Source organism: Arvicanthis niloticus, chromosome 10 (genome assembly GCF_011762505.2).
Source record: "Arvicanthis niloticus isolate mArvNil1 chromosome 10, mArvNil1.pat.X, whole genome shotgun sequence".
Lineage (NCBI taxonomy): Eukaryota > Metazoa > Chordata > Mammalia > Rodentia > Muridae > Arvicanthis > Arvicanthis niloticus.
In genome coordinates this window covers 70,638,896-70,663,205 of record NC_047667.1, presented here as the reverse complement: position 1 = coordinate 70,663,205, position 24,310 = coordinate 70,638,896, and the positions used below count along the sequence as shown (strand labels likewise).

The 24,310-nt window shown below is 34.9% G+C and overlaps 1 protein-coding gene across 2 annotated transcripts in view; it reads left to right on the top strand.

Annotated features, from left to right (window-relative positions):
* The first annotated feature begins 449 nt into the window (after positions 1–449).
* The window catches only part of Cdh7 (cadherin 7), a 145,179-nt gene continuing 121,318 nt past the window's right edge, over positions 450–24,310 (top strand). The window contains exons 1-2 of one of the 2 annotated variants that reach the window (XM_034513382.2): positions 450–667; positions 10,647–11,051. In XM_034513382.2, coding sequence (XP_034369273.1) covers positions 611–667; positions 10,647–11,051 — 462 coding nt within the window. In that variant the 5' untranslated portion in view covers positions 450–610. Of the gene's footprint in view, positions 668–806; positions 1,498–10,646; positions 11,052–24,310 lie in introns of those variants that run through there. The other variant, XM_034513383.2, reaches the window with a different exon arrangement.

Genomic DNA, 24,310 nt, shown 5'->3' with positions numbered 1-24,310 from the left:
TGTATGTGTGTGTGTGTGTGTGTGTGAGCTCTCGCGCGTGCCGGCTAAAAGGCTCCCTCTTGGCAATCTTAGCCAACAGCCCCTCTGTTTCTCCAGGAGGTCCTGAAGTCTCAGTAGCTTCTCAGACAAGGTGCTGTCACTGGTAAACTGGGAGGATCTGCATTACCCTCTAACGCTCACTCCCAAGTCGGCCTCCGCGCGCCCTCTCGCAGTCACCAGCGCTCGCCCTCCCGCCCTCTCGGGGGACGCGCGCTCTGGTTGGCTCCGGACTTGGTACCCGAGACTATTGTGCAGAGGATTAGCTTGTGTGTGTGGGGGGGGAGGGGGGAATGGGGATGGAGGGTGGGGGTGGGTAGGGAGGAGTAATGATGGCCCTTTTAGTCCCTGCCAAGAGCTAGCGGGACCTTAGCGTTCAATGACCCCCAGGGTCCCTGTGCCCTGCGGAGTGCGTTGTGATTGGAAGAAGAGTAGACTGCTGCCGGGCCGAGCAGGTGCTGGTCGGCTGCCTCTATGTCTGCCCTGCGCTCATAGCTGGGAGCACAGCATCCCTAGGCGCCGGTGGATCCCTCCCCCCCCCACACACCCCCTTGCCAAGTGCGCATTCTTTTAAATGCAAACGCCGTGGTTTCAGGTGCCTGATGCTGCTGGCAGGCTAACGAGGCCCCAGGTGAGTGTGTGTGCTTGGTTTGGGGCTGGGGAGGTCGCTCTCACAGACGCGCGCCCTAGCTGCGCACCGCGGGGAGCAGGACAGATAAGTGAGCAAAGTGCGGGAGGGGGGAGGGTATCCGTACGGAGTTTCCCGTGGCGTTCCCAAGTTACTGCGTGCTGAGAGGAGACGTGCTTCTGCCTAGCAGGACAGGCGTGAGGACTGAGTTCTCCCGGGCTCGGCCAGGAAAGCAATGTTGACAGACACCAGGTGCAACGCGGGGGAAGTAGTCAGGGTGAGAGTGAATCCTAATCCCAGCCCACTCCAGATGCAGAGGTAAACACTCGCTGTCTGCACCTCTGTCCTCAAAGAGGTACCCAGCGGACCCTTCCGTGGACCTTGGACTGATGCAGGCACAACTCGGAGGAGACTGCCACCGCTTTTTGCAGAGATCTGAGGCTGGAAGGAGGTGTGTGCCTTGTGTAAGCAGGAGCAGGATTCTTTTGAACCATCTGCCCTAGACCTTTTTGGCCTTATGTGAATGTGGAACTCAAGTAAGGTTGCTCTTTTTCCCCCCTAGTAATTAGTATTCCGTTGGTCAGGTGAATCTTCAGGGTTTGCCTCCACCTCGCCTCTTTGTACCTTTGATGTGATCTGAGAAAAGGGCACCCTGCTTCTCTGGAATGTGTGCTGGACTTGGCCATCTTCGTGGGTTCACTTGGCACAAGGCTAGTTGTTGGTATTCAGCTTTCCAGCCTTCCAGCGTGGATTAATACAAAAGGACCTTTGCTTTGAATGGCTTCACGTTTTAGCTCATTAACCCTTCGGATTTCTTAGATGTCATAGTTCAGGTAAGTAAAGATTACCAAAATGAATTAACCCTGAACTGGGGAAATCAAACGCTGTTAGGGAAAAAGAAATCATAGATTTACAATCTCTAGACTGTGAAAATTTGCATAATAATCCCTTAATATTTGTAAAACACCTTTTATTTTGCAATCGATATTTTTAGGTCATGTATTAAGTTCAATATTTATAAAACTAAAACTTACCCTCCACAATGTCAGTGCCCAGCAGGTGCTTTTATACAGAGGTGAATATAAACGTAGCTTTAACCTCGTTTTACAGATAGTAAATATTAATGTCAGCATATTGAAATTGCAAATTGACAATATTTGTTGTTGAAGGTAGCTTAGCTTGCCAGTGCAAAAAAAAAATGTGTATTTTCAGACTTCTGTTGTAGCAGCAAGCATTGTTACAGGGAAGTTTGTGCAGATGCACGGTCAGCAAAATCTAAGTAGTTTTGAGTCTTCGTAAAGAGAAGTTGTTAAGGGGAAGGAAGAACTAAGACAGAGTAATTCCAACTGCAGCTTCCAGAAACCCACTCAAACAGCTCATTTTCTTAAAGACCTGGTCAGACATCATGTTGACCCGAATGCTTGTTATTCTGTGTGAAAGAGAAATGCATTCAAATGACTTCGTTTGCAGGGGCTATTTTGAAAAGCGTGGTGTAACTGGAAAAGTGTCAGGTGTTAGTCTGGCCAGCAACTTTATGGCAATCTTTCTTGTGTACTCTTGTTTGTCAGTGGCTAACTGGGAGCTGCGAGGCAGCATCCAGCTTTAAGAGTTTTATCTGAGTAAGCTTGCTGAGATTTTGTGTGTGGAAAGAGAAATAAAGCAAGCTGCACAGCCCTCTTAGAAGATATTCTAGTTTGCAGTGTAACTAAAAGGGCATTGTGCACTCTCAGTGTGAGGTGTTACTGTAACTAAGGACTGTGATAGGTCATTAGAATTCTGTTAACTATCAGTTGACAGATGCACAATTCTTCCTAAGTCTACTTTTATTGATTTAATGTTCTCTTTCTTATGAAAGGGTACTATAAGGCATCTATATTAGTAAAACTTACCCTTGAATTGACTCTGAGTTTTAGCATCCAATAGGGAAAGTGGGTGGAGAACATATTTGTTGGCCACTGTTCAGTCTTCTTTGGTCTGTAAAATCAAACCACTGTCTCTTCTCAGGCATCATTTTCTTGCCAGCATGGCCATTATACAGTATTTTGGTTTCTGAATGGTATCAGGGGTCTAAACTTCTCAGACTGTTTGTAGATATAAAAAAAAAAAAAAAAAAAAAAAAAATAATAAGAAGAAAAAAAGAAAGAAAAAACAGAAAATGAAAATGAATACATCTATGTGTCAAGTTGAATACTTTTTCAGATCTTACAGAAAGGTGCTATAAACTACAAAATCGGTAACTTGTTTTCTGTTGTACATGTTATTGCTGAGTGATTCCAATCTTCTTGAATTTTATAAGGTTTTATATTTATTGCTTCAACAGCTTGCATTACATCACAGTGCTCTTTCTTGGATGAAAAGGAAATAGAAAATGTTTTTTTTTTTTTTTTTACTTCATTAGAAGGCTTCAAAGCCATATCTTAAATTGAGAATTTTAGAAACTTCTAGAATAGCCAGCATGCATCAGTTAATTCCAAAGGGACAGAAATGCAAACGTTTCTCCCCTGAATAAAAACGTCTGACTTTCCTTGCTGTGATGGTAAAGGGGAGCTGAGGACAAACCACGTGACAATCCTGTGTGACCATCTCCCTAGCCTCTAACAAGCAGAGGAGATCTAGCTGTGACCAACAGTACAACAGTGCCTCCTCTGGGAATTTGCTGGATCTGCAGAGAAGCCCCCTTGATCACTTCCCCTCCCCCACCTTGTCTTTCTGCAAGAATCCTAAGTGACACAATTCCCAGGGCCATTTAATATGCAGATGTCTATGCACACATTCATTTCCTATTACAGTATAGATTTTTCATTCTTCTAAATTTTAGTACAAGTTATTTTGTAAAGTGTTTATTGGAACATGAAGCCTTTTAGAAATCATGTAAATCACACCTGACCAAAAAAAAAAAAGGTGTAATACAGGGCAAATTAAAAATTACAACTGGAAAAACCAAGATTTCTTATAAAAATAAAATATAAAGAGATAGCCCTGGAAGTACAATATGTCCATTTAGTTATTACATAAATAATTCAAGAGGTCTGTGCTTTGTTACTTTGTTTACTTTTAAATTTGTACAGGCTTCTTTCCTTCAAAATAAACCATGTGTCTTTTTCTTTTTTATTTCTTTCTCTCAAGATAAAGGTTGTTTCTGTTTCAGTGCAATTAACTACATAATTCACTTAAGGAAGTTTTTTGTTTTTTCTCCTGTTTGATAGCCAGATGCTCACTAAAGGCTATGTGATTAATTTCTAGGGCCCCAGACTCTATGCTTAAGCCTGTTATCAGTAGGAGATTGTGGTCCATGGTTTTAATGTCCTGTAGCCTAGGGAGCTAATGAATTTCATCATGGTCTCAGTATGTGAGAAATCTCAAATCACATAAATCCCCAAGGCTCACTAATTGAAATAAAATTATGTATATATACATATATATGTATATATACACATATATGTTACATCAATATTACATAGGAGTTTCATCAATCTTAAACTCACAGAATGTCATGTTAAATAGCATACAAATTCAGCCTAATGCCCAGCAGTGTATTGCCATGCTAGAGACTATAGATGGTAAGATTAAATCTAGAATAATAATAGCAGACATATTTAAATATTAGGATTTATATTAACAACACATAAGGTAAAAACTGCCACACTATTTATTTTCACAAACCAAATGGTCCTAATTATTCATTTTATATTCTAAAATACTGTTCTAAATTGATGCCCTATTTCTAAAATTCCCCATGGAATTTTGTTCAGTTTTTCAGTAGAAATGTTTAACTTCTTAGTGTTCTAACTTAGTTTTTGATAATCAAGGTATTTCAACAGTAAAAATGTAATCTTATTTTTGGCTACTGCTCACTCTCTATTTTTTTTAATACAGTGAAAGTTTTTAGAAAGTCGTTTCCTTAACCCTTTACTTTCATTCTCAACTTCCTGCTTTTCCTAGAAGCTATCAAAATGATTTCTTATGTTAAAAACTCCAAGTTAGGGTTAAAAAGAACTTTGAATATGATTACATAATTTTTGCTCATGAAAAAGATTGGAAATTCTGAGAATTATACATAAAAAAGAGACTCATTGACTTAACCAAATAATTCTTAGCAAACATTTAAAAATACTCCCTGCATGTGTTTGTCCCAAATACCGAGAGACTGGATCTTTGTGACCTTGGATATTTAATAAGAATTCTGTAGAATTCATTTTTGTGGTTTATGCTACTCATCTGAGGCTTTACCAATATTTTCCAATATCAAGAACAGCATATTTGTGAGTTCTTCATGGTTTTCTATAGCATGAACTGTCTGGAAATCCAGAGTGTTTTATTTATAGCATCGAAGTGACATTCTCTTGGACAGTTTCATAGCTATTGTCCTTACTACCTTGACGTCTAACGACATGGTTGGAATTGAAATGTGTCTTCTTGTCTCAGTCATCTGTCAAATGCAGAATTTTAACACTTGGTCATTCACGAGCTAAAAATATTAGAATGTATGTTTTTATTTTAAAATGTATTACATGTTTTTCCATTATAAATAAAGAAAGGCAATAATGAGGATGTAATGCCCCCTATGCAAAGCCAACTAATATTCCTCAATGCAAATTCTTCCATGAACTTAAACTACACCACTTTCTTCTAAGGATTATGTGGAAAGAAACTGTGTTCTCTGCCAGACTTAGCCAAAGAACCAGCAGTGAAAGGTTGCTCTAATGCATCGTGATTCTGCACAGTGCCTTCTAACTACTTCTGTCGTTGCATTTCTGCTTTTAAGCAAGTATGTTAGTTGTCTTTCATAAGAATTGATTTAAAATGTGCTGCTTGTTAAAGTGTACTGAAGCTTTACTGTAATCTTGACTATGACAGTTTCTTCCCAATAGACCAAAAACACAATGATTTTTCACTTGATATTTTTGCTACAACCATAACCTTGTGTACTGTCATGTATTAATGATAAGACAACAAAATACCCAAAGGACTATTAGTAGTTAGATTTTGGAGTGTTTTTCAGGCAAGTATTATGGACCACAGTTCTCATGGTTCATTCTACTAATTGCATTAACACCTTCAAATATCATGTCATACTACTACTTTTCTTAAAAAATAAAAACAAACAAACAAACAAACAAAAAACCCCTATTATGTACTGTGCTGAGTTTTATAGTGCCATGCTCCTTTTCTTTAAATAAATATTAACAGTAATAATTAAGTTGTGTGCTGGTATGAGATCTGTTAAATATATCTTAAAGCAGTTTCAGATCTATGCTTGATACAGACTCCAAAGATCAGCAGTTCTTCCTTACCTAGGGTTTAGTAAAATTATGGAAGGAAGGGATCTTGAATTGAAATAAAATGCTGCTTATTTATAGTGGACTTCAATAAATATATCTCAATGACTACATAGTCTAAGCAGGTAAACGTTTTCATATTATTGACAGGCCCACATCACATCTGTTTCTGTAGAACATTTAGCACAATGGGCTTCATATCTTCATTGGCAGTTAGATGATCTTTTAGTTGCTGTTCATATTTATTTTTCTGCCGATGTATCTGTATATAAGCTAGGATAACCTTGAAAGCTCCTGCCTCAGCCTCCTAGGTGCTGAAATCACAAGTAGCATTTCAGTGAATTATTAGGTGTGCTTTGAAAACTATTAAAGTTATCTGTTACTGTGCAGGATCTAAATAGGAAATACTTTACACTGCCTGCCATGTTCATAGTGTGCTGACTTTAATTTGGATGGTGCACACTTCAGGGAATTTGCATTTTTGATGATTGATAATTGATATGCTGCAGCATAAAAACTTTTTACTACTTTTGAGGAAAACGATTTAAGGAGAGAGCAATTGAAATCATTGCTTCTAAATATAAATGAAACATTTGGTTGCAAACGAGGCAGTCATTTGTTTATTTATTTTAAAAGTGGTTTTACGTAAATATCAAGAAAGAAAGTCAGGGAAATTTATAACAATGAACTCATCTTAATAAAATTGTATTCTCTAATAAATTTAAATATCTAATAAATAACCTCGTCTTTAATAATTCCTTGCAACTTATGTGAAACTAATGATTGAAACAAAATAGTTGCTGCTGAGGTTGTTGACTGACTGACTGATGCTCACCATTTTCCTTTTTTGCTCTTTACTTCAATACATTTTATATTTCCTTTCCAAGACTCTGATGGTCGGATTGTTTAGTAAGTGCAGTGTTCTTATCATAGTACTACTTGTAATGATATTTTATATAAACAACTCTAGAAAGAGTAAAAATTATTATAAACAAAACATATCTTCACTGTAAAATGTAATAGCAGACAAAGATATTTTTAAAGTCTTTCAATATTTTTCTTTCAGATACACAGTCCTACCACTTATTTCATGTTCCCTTGTAAACATTTTCCTCCTGAGCTCCTGTTTACTCCTCTTCTCAGATGTAAGGGGTTCATTTATTTCCTCCATCACAATGTTCCAACTCTGAAATTATCCCAAACATGATCACAGTCTGTGTAAATTACGCCCATCTTAAATCAAAAAGGTTGTATATACTTTTATTGAGCCATCAGTAGAAAAGAGTTCAGTTGTTCAAATTTCCAAAGAATTGACTTATTCAGTTAATTATTCCACAAGGGCAGGAAGCTCAGCCTAAAACATGGCCACTTCAGTCTCTGCTTATCTCTGACATAAGTAAGTTTGCTGACACGTGTTTGTGAAACTCAGATATGAAAGAAGGCCACAGGGAAAATGACAAATTAGGAAGAAGCTAAGGCCAAATATAGCATTCTTTGTTTGAGACACAGATATATGAGTTGATATTGGGCTTACCATGAAATGCTGACATATGTAATTTGTTCTCTGCTTGAAATCAGTCACATGCATAAATAGTTCTGTGGCACCATTATATATATTGTATGAACACAGGAAAAACTCTCTGGAGAAGTTACACAGTGCATGATGAAATTTCATGTTCCAGATATTTCTTTTCAATATCGATATGCAAAAGTAACTCAAGGGTTGCTGTCATTTTATATTTACCTTTTTCAAAATAAAAGTTAAGTCATCCTTTTCCTCCTTATCCTTCTTCTTGATGACAGACCACTTCAGGTCACAGTTATGGAACTGCTTTACAGTCTCTTCTTCTTCTTCTTCTTCTTCTTCTTCTTCTTCTTCTTCTTCTTCTTCTTCTTCTTCTTCTTCTTCTTCTTCTTCTTCTTCCTCTTCCTCTTCCTCTTCCTCTTCCTCTTCCTCTTCCTCTTCTTCTTCTTTTTCTTCTTCTAGAGAATTATATTTGTTTGCAAAGAAAGCAAAGTTTTAGAGAAGATTGGTTGTGAAAGGGTAAAAGAAAGTCAGATTCCCAGCTATTCTCTTGCTGTGTAGGGTGTATATTCCTAGCAGAGTCAGCTACCACCGAAAATATTGGTTAATATGCCATGAATACACCAAGTTCAGATCATAATTATGTGCATACTATTTTCTGATTTTCAAGTAATACTTGAAAAGTCATTACAGATGCAATTATTTGCACCACACACCAGAATTCCTTCAGTCTTGTACACAACTATTTAATCTTGTACACAAAGCCAATTGAAGTATTCTGGTGTAATATTTCAAGAATCAAAAAAAAAATGCAGATAATTTGGTTAAGAGTCTAACACATAATTCAAAGGCTACAACAAAGCACATTAGAATTTATTACAAAATAAGATTCATTAGTATGTTAGAGATACCAAATAATTTATAAATTCTCTTTTTATGTGGTTAATATTCCACACTGAAGATGAACTATATTAGAATGCAGACATTTTCTAAAGACTTTTCTGAATTTCTACCCAGTTCTAGGCTCCACAACTGCAAAGTGCATCAAGGTTAATTCTTAAGTCAACTACTTTTAAAACCCTCTATTTAAATGAGAGAGCACACAATTCCTAAGTATCTTCCTTTGGTTGATATTATCTCAAGAGTCATAAAGTGTTCAGCAATTTTCCTCTTCTCTATGTTCTAGTTGCTTTGATCAATCTACAATATTTTTTTATATAGACAAGAAAGATAGACATATTCTAGAGGCATTAAGAGTACATTGAACAGGGCTTGGTACTGAGCTCACTTTGCATCACAACCAGGCCAAGAGCTTCCTTTGCAATCTGATTTCTTTTTAAACTTCGCAAATTCTTCATCTTTAATGATTAGCAATAGGGGTTTTATCACAGGTTTGTAATAAAACAGGCAGTATGATTCTTATGTAATTCTTAAAAGCCTAAAAGTAAGAATTGGAAAAAAAAAATCCCAGGCTATATAATGATATTTGTTTCAGCTTGTTCATTTTGTACACAGAAAGAATAAAATTCGAGAGGGATCCAAAGTTGTATAGCAAGACCACAATGATCTCGTTCCCATTAGTATTATGGCCTACTTCTCCATCATCAGGGGATATCCTCATACCATTAAGGGATATCTGAACATAAATCAACTTCAATTCCAATCCACTATTTGATTTACCAGCAAGTACTGTAGAGCCTAATATCCATGTGACTGTTTTTGATTGATGAGTGTATAGTTCTTTGGCATTGAATCTGCCTACTTAGAACGTTTTCTTTTATCTTTTAATCGTTTAGTATACTTTATTTACTAAATAGTGAATTACTCTAAAACACACTTTGGAATATCTAAACTTTATAGGCACGTGTTTTAAAGGTATATGATAAATTTCCCAGGACTAAACGTCACTTGGATTTGTTTCTTCTTTCCCTATGTGAACTGATTTACATTCTCAAGAAATTTAGATAGTTCTATGTTCACATTTCATCTTTGTATGCTATTTTTTCTGAAAATTTTAACTGTTTAAAATATTTATCTGTTGATTTATCTGGTTTTTTTTCAGAGTACATTGTTACAAAATGAAAAATAAAATACCTTGTAAAGATAATTTTGTTTCAGCTTTAATATGTAGAGAACTTTTGGATTTATGTTCTTGATATTTTTATCTACTCTACACACACACACACACACAAAGAGAGAGAGATTCATCTTATTGATGATTACTTAGAGAATGTAAATTAATTCACAAAGTCCAACATAGTGATTTAAGTGAGAATATTGTCTTCTTAGCTCTATGTACTTTGTGGGTGTATGTGGGGTTTGTTATAACTGATTTTCTTTCCCTTGCATAATCAGGATGCTGTGCCTGCAGTAACAGAGACCCGAGTAAGGACTTTTCCCATGCTGTCCCTGAAGCATCACCTAGTTGCAAGCTGAAAATCAATAAGATTCTCAAATATAGTGTTTTTTTTTTGCCTACCTATTGAACATTATGAGTCAGTTCTTTAGCTACAGTAAGGCCCCACTATTTAGAAGTTTTATTGCAAAGTATTTAATAAAGATACATGAAATAGCAAGAGACTGCAGTAAACTAATACACCAACCATGTTCCATTGCAAATGAAAATAAATTTGAATCGTAGAAAAATGTCAATCACTGAGCTTTACAGATAATCACAATCACATTTGAACACATCACAACAAGTGTTGGTCTGTGCCTCAGTATCAATCAGTCAGTTGTGAATCAACTCAAACTTTATTTCCCTTTACAGTTTCACGGGAAAAATTTAAAATAGCACATATCTATCTGCTAAACACCCTGGTTTGAGATGTTTGCTTTTCACATCCTAATATAATGAATACAACTAACTGTAAGATGTATAAAAAGGATAACTTCAATGTTTACAATGAGGTTATACATTAATGTAGAAGAAATTATATGATGCTATGTTCCTAGAAGAAGATAAATATTGTACTGTGAAATGAAGATAATTCTTCAAATGGGAGTAATTATGTAATTTATAAATGTGGCTACTATTATTATAATGTCATATGTTTCAATAGTAATGTTTTAATGTTTATCCAAATACTCTTTCTGAAAATTTAATATTCTTAGTAACTGAAATCTTAGCGAGATTACATGTTCCGATTTTTGACATGAGCTCTCTTTTCTGTTCTAGGAACCTATTACGCCATTCCTTGGCAACGGCTACTCAGCACTGGTGACCTCTTCCAGCCCAACACTCTACAAATTATTATCTCTGGACTCCCAGCTGACACACTGCCGGAGGCAAGAGCTACGAAGCCAACTAGAACTGTGCCTTTTCTCTTGTCTAAGTTTTTTTCTTACACAGGAAAAAGGAAGAAAAAAAAAGATGAAGCTGGGCAAAGTGGAGTTGTGTCATTTTCTCCAGCTTATAGCTCTCTTCCTGTGCTTCTCTGGGATGAATCAAGCTGAGCTACCGAAGTCCAGATCCAAGCCATACTTCCAGTCAGGAAGGTCCCGGACCAAGCGCAGCTGGGTTTGGAATCAGTTCTTCGTGCTGGAAGAATACATGGGTTCAGATCCCCTCTATGTAGGGAAGGTAGGGCATTTGGCCTTTTAAAGTTACAATTGGATACTGTAAATGTCTGTAGTTCACTGGAGTGATGCTAACTTTTTCTTTAGGGATAAAAGAACAAAGTTTTCCTCTCTGAAAGGATTTATAGTGCTTCTGTCATTAACTACTCTGTTAGGTAAGACAGTGAAGCCATAAGTTAAGGAGTGATTTTTTATTTTTATTTTTTTATTTTTTAAGGTTTACTTTTATTTTATGTATGTGAGTACACTGTAGCTGTCTCAGACACGCCATAAGAGGACATCAGATTACATTACAGATGTTTGTGAGCCACCATGTGGTTGCTGGGAATTGAACTCTGGACCTCTGGAAGAGCAGTCAATGCTCTTAACCACTGAGCCATCTCTCCAGCCCAGGAGTGATCTTGTTTTTAAAAACATCTTAGTGGCCTGGTTTATCACTATTGAAACATGCTGCTAAATCTTATTACCACAATTAGAACAAGATGGTGCAGTATGAATGAAGTGATGTGGTTCTTTCACCAGTTGCTATTGAATGACTTTGTCTGTGGATAATTGGACATGAGTTTCATTATAACATTTCCATGAATGTATATTACAAATTTTGACCATATTCAAAGCCACACCTAATACCGTCAGGAAATCGACTCCGCCTTTTCCCACTGATACACGAATCTGCCATCTGATCTCTTAATATTTTGTATACTTTGGTTTATTTTTTAATGATTCAATAAGTTTCATCTGAGTTTCTTATAAGAAACTGTTTGAGAAGTGGTAGAGTTAGTTACAAGAATATCCTCAAGTTACAAAGTCTATGCTATGAGATGACAGCATCTATTTCTCTAGCAGCAAATTTTACAGGTGACTCCCTAGTGGCTAGTTTCATGACACTGTGTAAACATATCCAAATTATGAATACTTCATCATGCTTAACATTATAAATTATGACATGAAACTTTTAGACCTCATGGCTTCAGTTATAAACAGGCCAAACCCAGTTTCTTAGTTATCTTTTTTTTTTTTTTTTTTCATAGAACTGGTTTATTGTTTGTTTTTGTTTTTGATTATTTTTCACTTTTTCTTTTGAAATACACTTTTGTAAACTAGGAATATGAATAAAATTCAGTTGGAGACGCTATTAGGCAAATGATGAACAGTTCATGGTGTATATATCTGGTGGTTTGGGGCAAGCAAATACAGATTTTATTTGTATGTATAAGTACTTGGATATGAAACGTTGCTTTGACAACTCACTAACAAAAAGGCTATGTTAAGAAAGCAAGGCCTGATGCTTAGTGTTCTCTGATCTTATTCCCAGGACATAGGCTTTTCAAAGTGTTGTGATGTACTAAATTATTTAGTTTAGTACTAAACAATGGGGAAAAGATAAGTAAGTAAATTATACTTAAGTAAAACTGTTTGTTTTTCTTTTCTCTGTCCAGTTTAAAGTCTCTATTCCTCATAAAATATAGCAAAGTTTCCTGATACATTTGCTTAGAAATCAGGATTGTTTTTTTTTTTTATTTCAGAGATCAAAAAAAGGAAATTTAATATTTTATATAGGTGATTTTTAAATGAATAACTTAAAAAATTTGAAAAAAATTTTAATGAATACTTACATTGTTCAAGGTAATATTTTTAGTATTTTCTTGCAATATTTAGGTTACAAATTGATCCTGTGCAGGAAAAAGAAGATATAAACTAGTTAATCTGTTCAAGGATCAGGGACCTGCATTTTCCTAAAGTAAAGAAATACATGTAAATATCAAGAAATGTAACATTTATATTTATTTTACAGTCATTGTCTTATGCAACTACTAAGATCATTTATATTATATGTGCCAAATTCCACACATTTCATCTTAATTTGTTTCTTTGTAGAAAATAATGGAGGTAAAGTCACATGCCACAAAGCATTAATGTGAATTTGATCCCTGTGACTCACATAGTTTAAAAAAAAAACTAACCCTTGAAAGTCGTCCTCAGACTACTGCCCATGGATTTATCATAGAATGGGATCTTAATTAATAAATATGTTAGAGGTTTTATTAAATATGAAAATATTAATTATAATTCAAGATTTTGACTAAGAATTTATTATTTTATGTTATTTAACATATGAATTAAACTTTCTTTAGTCTTTCCTTGATCATGACATTCAAATAATTCACAAAAAGTACACATAAGTATATTTTAAGTATATTTTGTAACCATGTGCAAAGACTTAAAAAAGAGTGAAAACATTCCTATTAACTTGATAAAGATTGAGTTCTTTATAAACAAGTTGGAATTTTCAAATTCAACAAAATTATGAAATATTAAAAATATTACTCTTAACTTTCTATATCATAATAATTCAGAATAGAATTAACCATAACTGTTGTGAACCACACTACCTTATGTTTGGGGGCCAAAATGTAGGGGACTGCTCTATCAAGAGCCTTGGGGACTAAATTGTTAGAGCCCACACTGCCCCAAGCTGCTCCGGTCCATCCAGGGGTTGGGGGTTCAGCAAGAGAGAGAGTGAGGATGGACACAAAGAATAGAGACCAAACAGAGTGTGATTCAATCCGTTTATTCTTCAGTCTCTCTTCTTCTCTCCAAGTCCCTAGTTCCTAGTACCAAGTCTCAAGTCCTGGGCTTCGGCACCAAGTCTCAAGTCCTAATCCTAGTTCTAAGTTGCTAGTCTCTTTCACAGTTCCTGCCTCAAGTCTCAAGTCTTAAGTACTCTTCCAAGTACAACTGTCTAATAATTTCTTCTGTCTGCCTCTCTCCTTTTATGTCTCACTTCTTGGTCACACCTTTAAGTCAGGCCTTTAAGTCTTATCTCTAAATCACACCTTTAAGTCTCACACACCCAACGGAAAATCCTGGGTATCTAAAACAAGATGTTATCAGAGTGTGCTCAGCTGTTGTAGGCTGTTGTAAACAAGTCTCTTGTCAGGGTATATGGTTCAAGATGGCTGCAAGGATGATAGCCACCTTCTGTTGGCTCCCCCACACACACTAAACATTAATATAAAATTCAAAAATGTGTACGTTAGGTTAAGGTTTTTTACTCTGAAATATGTATTAAGATATTGAATAATATTGTGTTCACTTCTTAATGCAAATAGTATAATTCTAGATATTGCTGGGCATATCTTTAATCCCAGTTGTGAAGTAAAATAAAATCAAAAGTTCAAGAATTGAAGGCCAGCCTGGGATACTTCATACACTGCATCACAGAGAAAGTATGAATGTGGTTGCACTTGTGTGTGTGTGTGTGTATGTGTGCATTGCAGACTCAGAAGTGAAGACATATATTATTAGACATTTAAATAAGTCTGTGTATTTCTCTTGCACGATATGTATTGAAAGGTACCCACGAAAGTGTTCCCAATGAAGATAGAAAATGAGTTCAAGAAATGCGCCCCTGACTACAGTACAAGAAGGAAAAATAAAAATCTAATAACTTGATCCCTCAATCGAGTGAGTGATTCATATTCCAGGGCAAAAATGTATTAAGCCTCATAGAAGCATTTTGTATGTTTTTGTAAGAGGCAACACAGAACAACAATGCTATGTATTCTATACAGATGAGAAAAATTTGAACCTTTGGTGGATTAGTGATTTGAAGTAGAAAAATGAAAAATATATGTAAAAAAAACCCCAACAATTTAACCTCATTACACTCTCTAGGTTCTATAAAAATTAATGTATTTCCTTTTGTTTGCTTAGTTAAGGTATGTAATGACTATGGTCAAACATGTTTGTAGGACAGAGAACTAAATATTGTAGACATAGATTTGTAGGATAAGTAGGCAGATGATTATAAAAGAAGACAAAGAAACCTAACAAATACTTTTCAAGGACATATATCAAAGTCTCTACCATGTTAGACAGTTGGCCACGCATTTTATCAACAAAGAATGTGAACAAAATCTAGGTTTATACATATTTTTGAAGAAATTTAGTTAACTTTGATAAACATCTTGGCTTTAATGGGTCACATAATCTAGGTACAGAGTATATCAGATTGACAAATTCTGTCTCTTGTTCTCCCAGTTAATGGGTGTTGTGTTATTTGATTTGCATTGCCTGGTATCCTTAATTTTCTGTTTCTATGCTTCTAAAATAGAAATACTGACATCTACTGTTTATTTTTACTACTTAGCAAATGATATAAAATAGAAAGAGAGCTACGGAGATGTCTCAGAGGTTGAGAACATATGTTTCCTGCATCCAAGTAGGGCAGTTTAAAAAAATCTCGTGCCATGACACATTAGTGTATACAAACCTCCAAAAATACATACACATGCATGTAAGTTAAATTGTTTTTAAATAACTTTAAGTATTATTAGTCTAGATATTCAATGTAATGATAATTTAATATTTTGACTTTGTCACAAAATATATAATAATAGTTACTGATTCTCAGTGTCAAATGTTTTATTAGTGAGTCCCTACATGAAAGTAGCTACTGGTTTATATACTGAATAGCATTCATACTTATTTTGAATGTTCAGAATAATGGTCTGTTTGAACTGAACTTAGAAATGGAAAAATAATCTCTGTAATTTCTTTCAGAATTTAAATTCTAAGGCTGTGATAATACCACAGGACTCATTAACTTAATTAATTCAATAACTATATGGAAAATAATTTCGTCATTAAGATTCTCCAATTTGCCTTAACTGACTGGATAACAAACTACAAAGATCCTTATATATTTGGCTCTGCAGCCCTGGAATGGGAATTTGAATTCAGGTCCTAGTGGGCAAGGCAAGCACTTTATTCTGCAGTTCCCTGGACTGAACTGGTTTCAGAAATAATAAAGTTACCATAATTGATGCCTTTCCCTGCTTTTAATGATAGAAATTGATAAATTAGTGATACTAAATGCACATAGAATTAAAGAAAACTAGTGATACTAAATGCACATAGAATTAAAGAAAACGTTTTTTTTTTGTTTTTTTTTTTTTTTTTTTTTTTAATTATTGAGTTCTGTTTAGTGTAGGATTTCTTATTAGAGGAAATGAAGTGAGGGACTTTGTTGTTGTTGTTGTTCTTGCTGGGCCGCATATCTGAGTGGATTGCGTGATTACATTGCTGTAGGTTTACACCTCAGTCTTTTCCTCATCTTGGTATTTCTCACTTAACATGCCCAAACCGTCTGACAAAATAAAAATTGTCTACAAAAGCACCAAGACTCTGTTCCAGGTATTAAGTGGTTTTCATCTTTCCTAACTGTAATGGGCTGCCAGCCGATGGCTGCGCCCGAGGCCATTACTCTCACAGAAATATGTGCTTCCTGCATCTCCCACAGTCTGCTTGCCTCATTGTTAACATCACTCTAGCCTTTTATGCTACTCCCCTTTCTTCCATACTCATTCAGGGAGAATTTATACCTATTACCCAGTAGAAATCAAATACATAGAAGTATAGTGTTCCTGACTCACATTTCTTTAAATTGAAAGTTGGTGAAAATTCCCTACAGGCTTCCTTCATTACACACCAGCACATCCTGTTCCTCAAGCTTCTGTTTCTCCCAACAGAAACTGTGGCCGTGTTCATTGCTGCAGAAATTTTATCAGGAAAATAAATCACATTAATGGAATGAATTCCAAATTATATTCCTCTGGGATTTTGTTAAACACACAAAAGGAGGATAACAAATTCAGAGTATTAATTACTTGGAAAAAGCATATCTTTGTGGTTGAATATGTTTTCCATTGATTCTAGCATAGAAAATATAAATAATAAAAAAGAACTGTCCTTTAAACATGTATGTAGTCAGATTGAAACATAAGAGAGAAAACCGGTGTTTTGCTGCTATTTTTGTTGATGTTGTTGCTATTGTAGGAATGAATAGGATCTGGTTTTCTTGAGAATTATATAACTATTTGGTTGGCTAGAAGGTTCTTTATCCTAAATTCTTAACGTTCTGATAGAAGCCTAGAATTCCTGGTGGTTTTAAAAGTATTTGGACATGGATCGGCTCTGTGGGATGCACATAATTTCATGCTTGTAATAAATACTTCCAAACAGTTTTTGCTGTAATAATCAATTATCACAATAAGGAATTAAATGAATTTTCTCCATATGAAATCAATAATAGAAAATTTGTGTTTGGTATATTTTTTCTCAATACGGAAAGAGAATATATCATAATATGATAGAAAAATGCAGAAACTTGCGATTATTCAAATTCATTTTCCCATCTTCCCTGTTTTATTAATTTATAGATGAAAATGTTCAACACCAAAGATTTTATAGGAATGCTATAAAACTAAAAGTTGGAGGACTTGGGTAAAGTTCAGTGATGTTTGGGTTGCAGACAACCCCATAGTTATGGATGCAAATTTCCTGCTCAATCTATGCTGCTCAAAATGAAGTAACAAACGTTCTTACTTTCATATCTGTCTTTACCGACAAAGCAGCAAAATTGACAAGGAGCAACAAAAGTGACGAATATAAGATGGTATTCTCGCAGGGCAGTGGTGGCGCACAACTTTAATCCCAGCACTTGGGAGGCAGAGGCAGGCGGATTTCTGAGTTTAAGGCCAGCCTGGTCTACAGAGTGAGTTCCAGGACAGCCAGGGCTACACAGAGAAACCCTGTCTCGAAAAAAGATGGTATTCTCTTGCTGTTTTTTAATACTATGTTTATATTGAGGTTGTAAGTATAGGAGATAAGATCAAGGCGTTAACTAACATGATGATTGGGTCCCTATGTAAAGTCACCTGTCTTTAACTTGATGTGTTCTGATATGTTTACCCTACTGACATGGAGCCATTGAGCTCATGGCTTTTCTCTGGGTCACTAAGATAATTACAGTATTAAATAATAATAAAGCAGACACAAGATTTTGAATTAAGTCTATGCAGAATAGTCTAGTAATGACAATTTATGTCCCAAACATTTTAACAAAAAAAACCCCCACATTATTTTAAGCCATAATTTTATTGCCTGAGACACTGTCTTCACAAAAACATTCAACACTGTGTTCTGCTAAATCTTTTTCAGGAGTTGGTTAGCATGACATTTGATTCTTCTTTTTTCCTAGTCTGTCTATTGTTTCTTCCTCAAAAGAGTATGGTAGCTCTACTTTGAAGAGATACTGTGCTCCCGTGCTTGGCTGAAGAGCTAAACCTAAAGATTTTTTAATAGAATGTATCAGTGGATTTATAAGAAAAATAGGTGACCAAAAGACAACAGCGCACAGTGAAATTTAAGGTTAAACCTTAGCAGTGGAGACGGGCAAAACCAGAACTGCTGACTCAGGGGTCATTGAACAAATGATTGCATGAGCATTCATTCCCCTGTGAAGTGCATTATATTTTATATAGATTCTTCAAACCAAGGCAGAATGGGATAAGCAACTTATCTCATTGGAATTAGAGTAAAATGCTCTAAAACTCTATGGGGAATCTTCATCAAGCAAGATGATAAGGCTTTTTTTTTTTCTTATAATTTTGAACATGTCATTGAAACAACTAGGTTTTATTTGTTTATCTGTCAGATAAATATACACATTATAACGATTTTGAAAGTACTTTAAGCATAAAGATAAATTGCCTAAATTGAGTTTCTCCAAAAGTTAGTATGATAGATAAGTGAGTGTTATAAATACTCAAACTAGGAACATTTACTAATCTAGTAGTGTTCAAATTTTATCTTAATAATTTGATTTCTTGGTGTGGATAAACCAAGTATCAATATTTTTCTTTTGCCCTATGTCCTGAATCTTTTCCAGCCTGGGATAATTTGTAACTTAAGGGCATTTTGAGTTTGATTCATTTTTGGTTTTGCTGCAGTAGTAGTAGTAGTAGTAGCAGCAGCAGCAGCAGCAGTGTGTGTGTGTGTGTGTGTGTGTGTGTGTGTGTGTGTGTGTCTATGTGTGTATTTGTCTCTATGGTCTATGTCCATGTTTTAATGTGGCTGCACACAGAAGCCAGAGGTATATTTCTACATCATTTTCAATTGTTCTTAACTTCAGTTTTTAAGAACAGTTCTATCTATGAATCTAGAACACCACCTTAGTCTTGCTGACTAAGGAGCTTCAGGGATCCTCTTGTTTCTTCCTGCCTCCTTTTTGTTGTGATTAGAGGATTGTGACATCATAAATAGATTTCCTATGGGTTTTGTGGACTCAAACTCAGGTCCTTGTGCTTCTATAGCTTACACTTTATAGACTGAGTCATTTCCATAGCTCTTGTTTTAATTAATATATACATATATTTTATTAAACATTTTTATATAATATATTATGATCACAGTTTTTTCTCCTCCTCCTAGATCCTTCCCAACTTCCCACCTACTGAACTCCATTCTTTTGAACCCTCCATCTTCAGAAAATAAGCAAGAAAGGAAAATAAACAAATCAGAAAAATATTTAAAAAGCACAAGAAATCCACACTTATAAACAATGAGTTGTGAGAGGGATGAGGGAAAAATGAATGGAGGATGAGAGAAAGAAAGATCCAAAACCCAGAAAAGTACAAAATTCAAAAGCACTGTATACTATATACTGTATACAAGCAAAAGATCAAAGAATTTAAAAAGCCCCAATTAAGATATAGAGTCAACAAAAAATACCATAGAGCCATAGATTTCATTTTGCTGATAGTCCCCATGTTTTGGGTATGAGCCCCGTGGGCATGTGGATAATATACCCAGGAAGAATCTATTAGAGAAATGTAATATTTCTTTTGCAAGCCAATGTCAAGAGATAGCTTCTTGGTTAGGAATGGAAGCTCATGTCCACTTTGACACCTTAGTAGTGTTGGGACAATAGCTAGCTTGAACATTGATGTATTCATTATAAATAATGTGTGAAAATATCTCACAATGCAGACCACCCTTATGTCTCTTTGTAGTGAGTATAAGAGTGGGTGTATAATTGCCAGTGATATCAGTTATTATATCAGGAGGCTTACATGGTCAGCTGACTCGTTGGCTTGACTGCTTGGTTAAGGAAGTATATGATAGTTTCCTTTATTGGAAAACAATATAAAAGATTATTGAAATTTTAAAGTTTTAAAAATGTTTTAAGAATTTTTAAATCAATGTAACTCTTTTATATCATATACTGATAGAATAAGTCCTGCAGTTGTAATAAAGACACAAATGATATTTATTGCGGTTTTATTGCCCATTATCAGGGTACAGTTTGTTCATCTGAATTGTGGGACAAATTTAAATTCACAATACTGTTAACAAAGTCAATAATTTTGTAGTAATAATTTTATATCGGGAAAGGACTTGAGGACATCTGGGTTACAATAAATCTGTGAAATCATATTATTTTTAATTTTATTTATTTATTTATACAGTTTTTATTTCCTTCATGGTCCTCACTCCAACTGTTCCACATTTGATACCTCCTCCTTGCTCTCCTGTCTCCATGAGTATTTCCCTACCCCCAACACCCTACCAGACCTCTAAACTTCCTGGGGCCTCCATTCTCTTCAGTGTTAGGTGCTCGTTTTCTGCTTGAACCCACACCCAGCAGTCCACTGCTGTATATCGGCTGAGGGCCTCATATCAGCTGTGTATGCTGCCTGGTTGGTTGTTCTATGTATGAGAGATCTCACGGTTCCATGTTAATTGAGACTGCTGTTCCTCCTACAGGGTCTCCCTCCTCCTCAACTTCTTCCAGCTTTTCAGTAATTCAACCACAGGAGTCAGCAGCTTCTGTTCTTTGGTTGGGTGAAAATATCACTGTCTGACTCTTTCAACTGCTTGTTCAGTCTTCCAGAACGCAGTCATGATAGGTCTCTTTTTGTGAGTACTCCATAGCCTCAGTAATAGTGTCAGGCCTTGGGCCTACCCTTGAGCTGGATCCCAATTTGGACCTGTCACTAGACCTTCTTTTCCTCAGGCTCTTCTCCATTTCCATCCCTGCAATTTTTTTCAGTCAGGAACAATTATGTGTCAGAGTTTTGTATTCTTTATAGTCTTAAACATCACAGACATTTTAGAGTTATCTTAAGTTAAAACATCTCCTTCAACATTATTATGTAAAAAATATAAAGAACTTTGTCATAGTAAGCTTAATTTACAAATATGTAACCATTATAATTGTACATAAAGCATTGTTTCAGAAAATAATAAGCATTTAGGATTCTATAAGACAAGTAAACATTGAAAAAACTCATATCTTATATTTTAATATAAAATTTGTATACAATTATATCAATGTTAAAAACTCAAAAATTGACAGTTTCTTCAAATGACTCTTTTCAGAGCTATGACTGAGTTTATAGTCAGTAATAAGCAAACATTCATAATGCCTTGAGTTATGTTATAGAGTAGTTAATAGTGATGTGAAAATATTAAAATAGAAAATAAATACACACCAATTAATGCAAGCAGGAATAGAAATTACAGCTATCTTCGAGAAGAATTAGAATGATTATCTCATGCTTTTAAGAAATAATGTCCTTAGTTTTAATTTTTCAAGCACTTTAAATTAACAACAGTCATATTTACAAACTTTAATATCACATCAGTTTCTTTAATCAGCCATAACAAAATATTAGAGCACACCATTTGAACAATAGTGATAAGTGTTTTGTGTAATCAATATAATTCTGGAGGCAGGAAGGATGGGCAGTGTAGCAGCAGAGCCACTGGCTGGAAAAGACTTGTTTTCTCACTCGTCACCTTTTCTCTGCATCTCAGAAGGTAAAAATAGAGACCTGCTGATTTTTGTGAGGCTACACATGCTACAGGTTAGGGTGTCAGTTTTATGGACTCATTCAGTCTTTACTACTTCCTCTAACCATTCTAAGGTATTATGAATATCATTTTGCTATGTATAATATGTTTATGTACAATATAATCCTTTGGGAGTACATTATTAAGCATAGGAACATTTAAAATAAGTCACAAATCAAATTTTCTAAATCTAATTAACTTAAAAATAGAATTATTATAATATTTGACAATAGTCCATTAATTTGGCCCTTTATACTTACAAGTAAGACATCCATAGCTTGAACCAAACCTTGGTTATAATAATTTTAAAAAGACCATTAGCTTTGTAGTAAATATATAGACTATTTATTTGGCTTTGTCTTATAAACAATGTATCTTACAACTATTTACAAGTCAGGTAAATTATGTTAATAATCATAATTATCTAGAGAAGACTTACACTATATTCAGAACATTTGTAAGTTAAATACAACTAAGAAAGACTTAAGGATCTGTAGATTTTGGGATCTATGGAGAAATTTTTCAAATTCTTTTTAAATATTATTTAATTAAAATATAATTGTTTTACATATCATGGGGCCAGCGCCATAGTTTGTTTTTGGCTGTGGTAAACTGGAACCTCTCAGAGCACTTTTGAAATGTATTGATAAAATTGTTTCATGGAGTGATTTCAATTCATCAGGTTTGTTTCAGTGAGAGCAGGTGTCTAGGCAAGAGCTAGAGAAGCATCTTCTGACCTGTTGCCAAACAAAGACAAAATGCAGAATCGAAATTTATGTCTGATGAAACAGTTTGGTGAGGCAATTTACATTTCTAGTTCAACTAGATTTCTTGTCTTCTGAAAATGAATGCAGAATGGTAATTTTTTAAGACGTGGCTGTTTTACTAGAATTGTAATTAAAGCAACATAATTAAGATCATCTCAGCAAGTTTTGTATATAAACACTACAATTATCTGATAAGAATGCCTCCCTTTAAATGTTTGCTGATATCCTTAGTTAAAATGCTGACATGTTTTAAGGTACTTAGCCAAAACCACACAAACAAAATTTGGCCAACACATACATAATGTTCAACAGATGTGTGTGTCTGAAAGATTTGTGATGATCACTGGTTGAATTAGTCAAACCATGCTCAAATTAGATTTTTCTGATTTGTGACTCATTTAAGTGTCCACATTAAAGCCAAATATGTAGGGAAAGATTACACATTCTGCAGTTGGCTCTCTAGAACGAAATATAAATAACATAAAACTGCCATTTTTTCCCATAACATATCCAAAATTCTCAGTTCTCAGTTGCACAACTTTCTTATTCCTAACAGAGTTTATATAATTTTCAGAACTGAATCATAACAGAGCAGCTACATCGTGCTTATTCAAGAGAATAGAGGTCCAGGCACTGAGATTTAATTTGCATATATACCAGTACACAAACCCTAAAAAGGGCTACAATTCTTATCAATCAAATATGAGTTTTAAAGACATAATAGATGACTGCATTATGGCGTTGGCTAGTGTGGGATTGTTTTCCATGTGAAACCATATGTAGAGTCTATAATGAAATATTTATATGAAAGACAAACTTGAAATTGTATTTGTTCTAAGGATATGAAACGTTGGGATATGTGTTAAGGTTTGTTGACAGTTAATATTAGGGTTTGTTACAGAGGATAATCTGCAGTATCCTTGATCATTGTAGCACCTGAGAGTAGATATTTACCTGAAATAGAACTATGGTCAGTAAATGTGGTAGATGAGTTTATGGTATAATGGTGTGAAACAAGACTATTTTCTCATTGATGAGATCATTTGTGGTAAACATGAGTACAATCCATAAGAGAAAATGTAAGTGCATAAGGGCTATGGGATTTCCTAAGAGTAGAGCTCACGATGCCTCAGACAAAAATAATTATTTTACAATGTATGTATCTGATCAAAATTTGTATGTGAATAATTCATATCATATAGTTCACATTAATATACATTAACATATACACTAATTTCAGAGTTATGTGATCTGTGGTTATTAATCTGTTCTGACACTTCCAAGTATAATTTTAAGTGAATAGCCTGGTTCCCCTTTTGTCATTTATAAAATAGATACGGTAATGCTCATTTCATAGAACTATTATTCACATTAAGTTAAGCAATGACCCTGCCAAACCAGAAACTGTGTTTTTAAGCTTCTTGAAGTAAGAGATTGTGTGTTTCACATGTCTAGGCTCCATTCATCCTCCTCAACTAGAACTTATTACCCCAGGAACATACAAAAACCCGAGAGTCTATGCATATTGCTGGGAGGGAAGATTAAGCTTTATACAAATTCTGGTTCCTAAGAATTTGAATTAAAATGTTCAAAGGCAATGATTTGGTACTAATCCAAATTTAAATGCTTGCAAAAATTAATTCTTGTTCTCAAGCATTTTATGTGTGACTTAATTTTGAGAAGTGTCTTCAAACATAGCTGTGATTACTTCTTGATCTCTGAAAAAATGACAAACTGACCAAGTTTCATACAGTCTTTCATATTCTCTATGCTGTTCAAATATGTGCATCAAGAT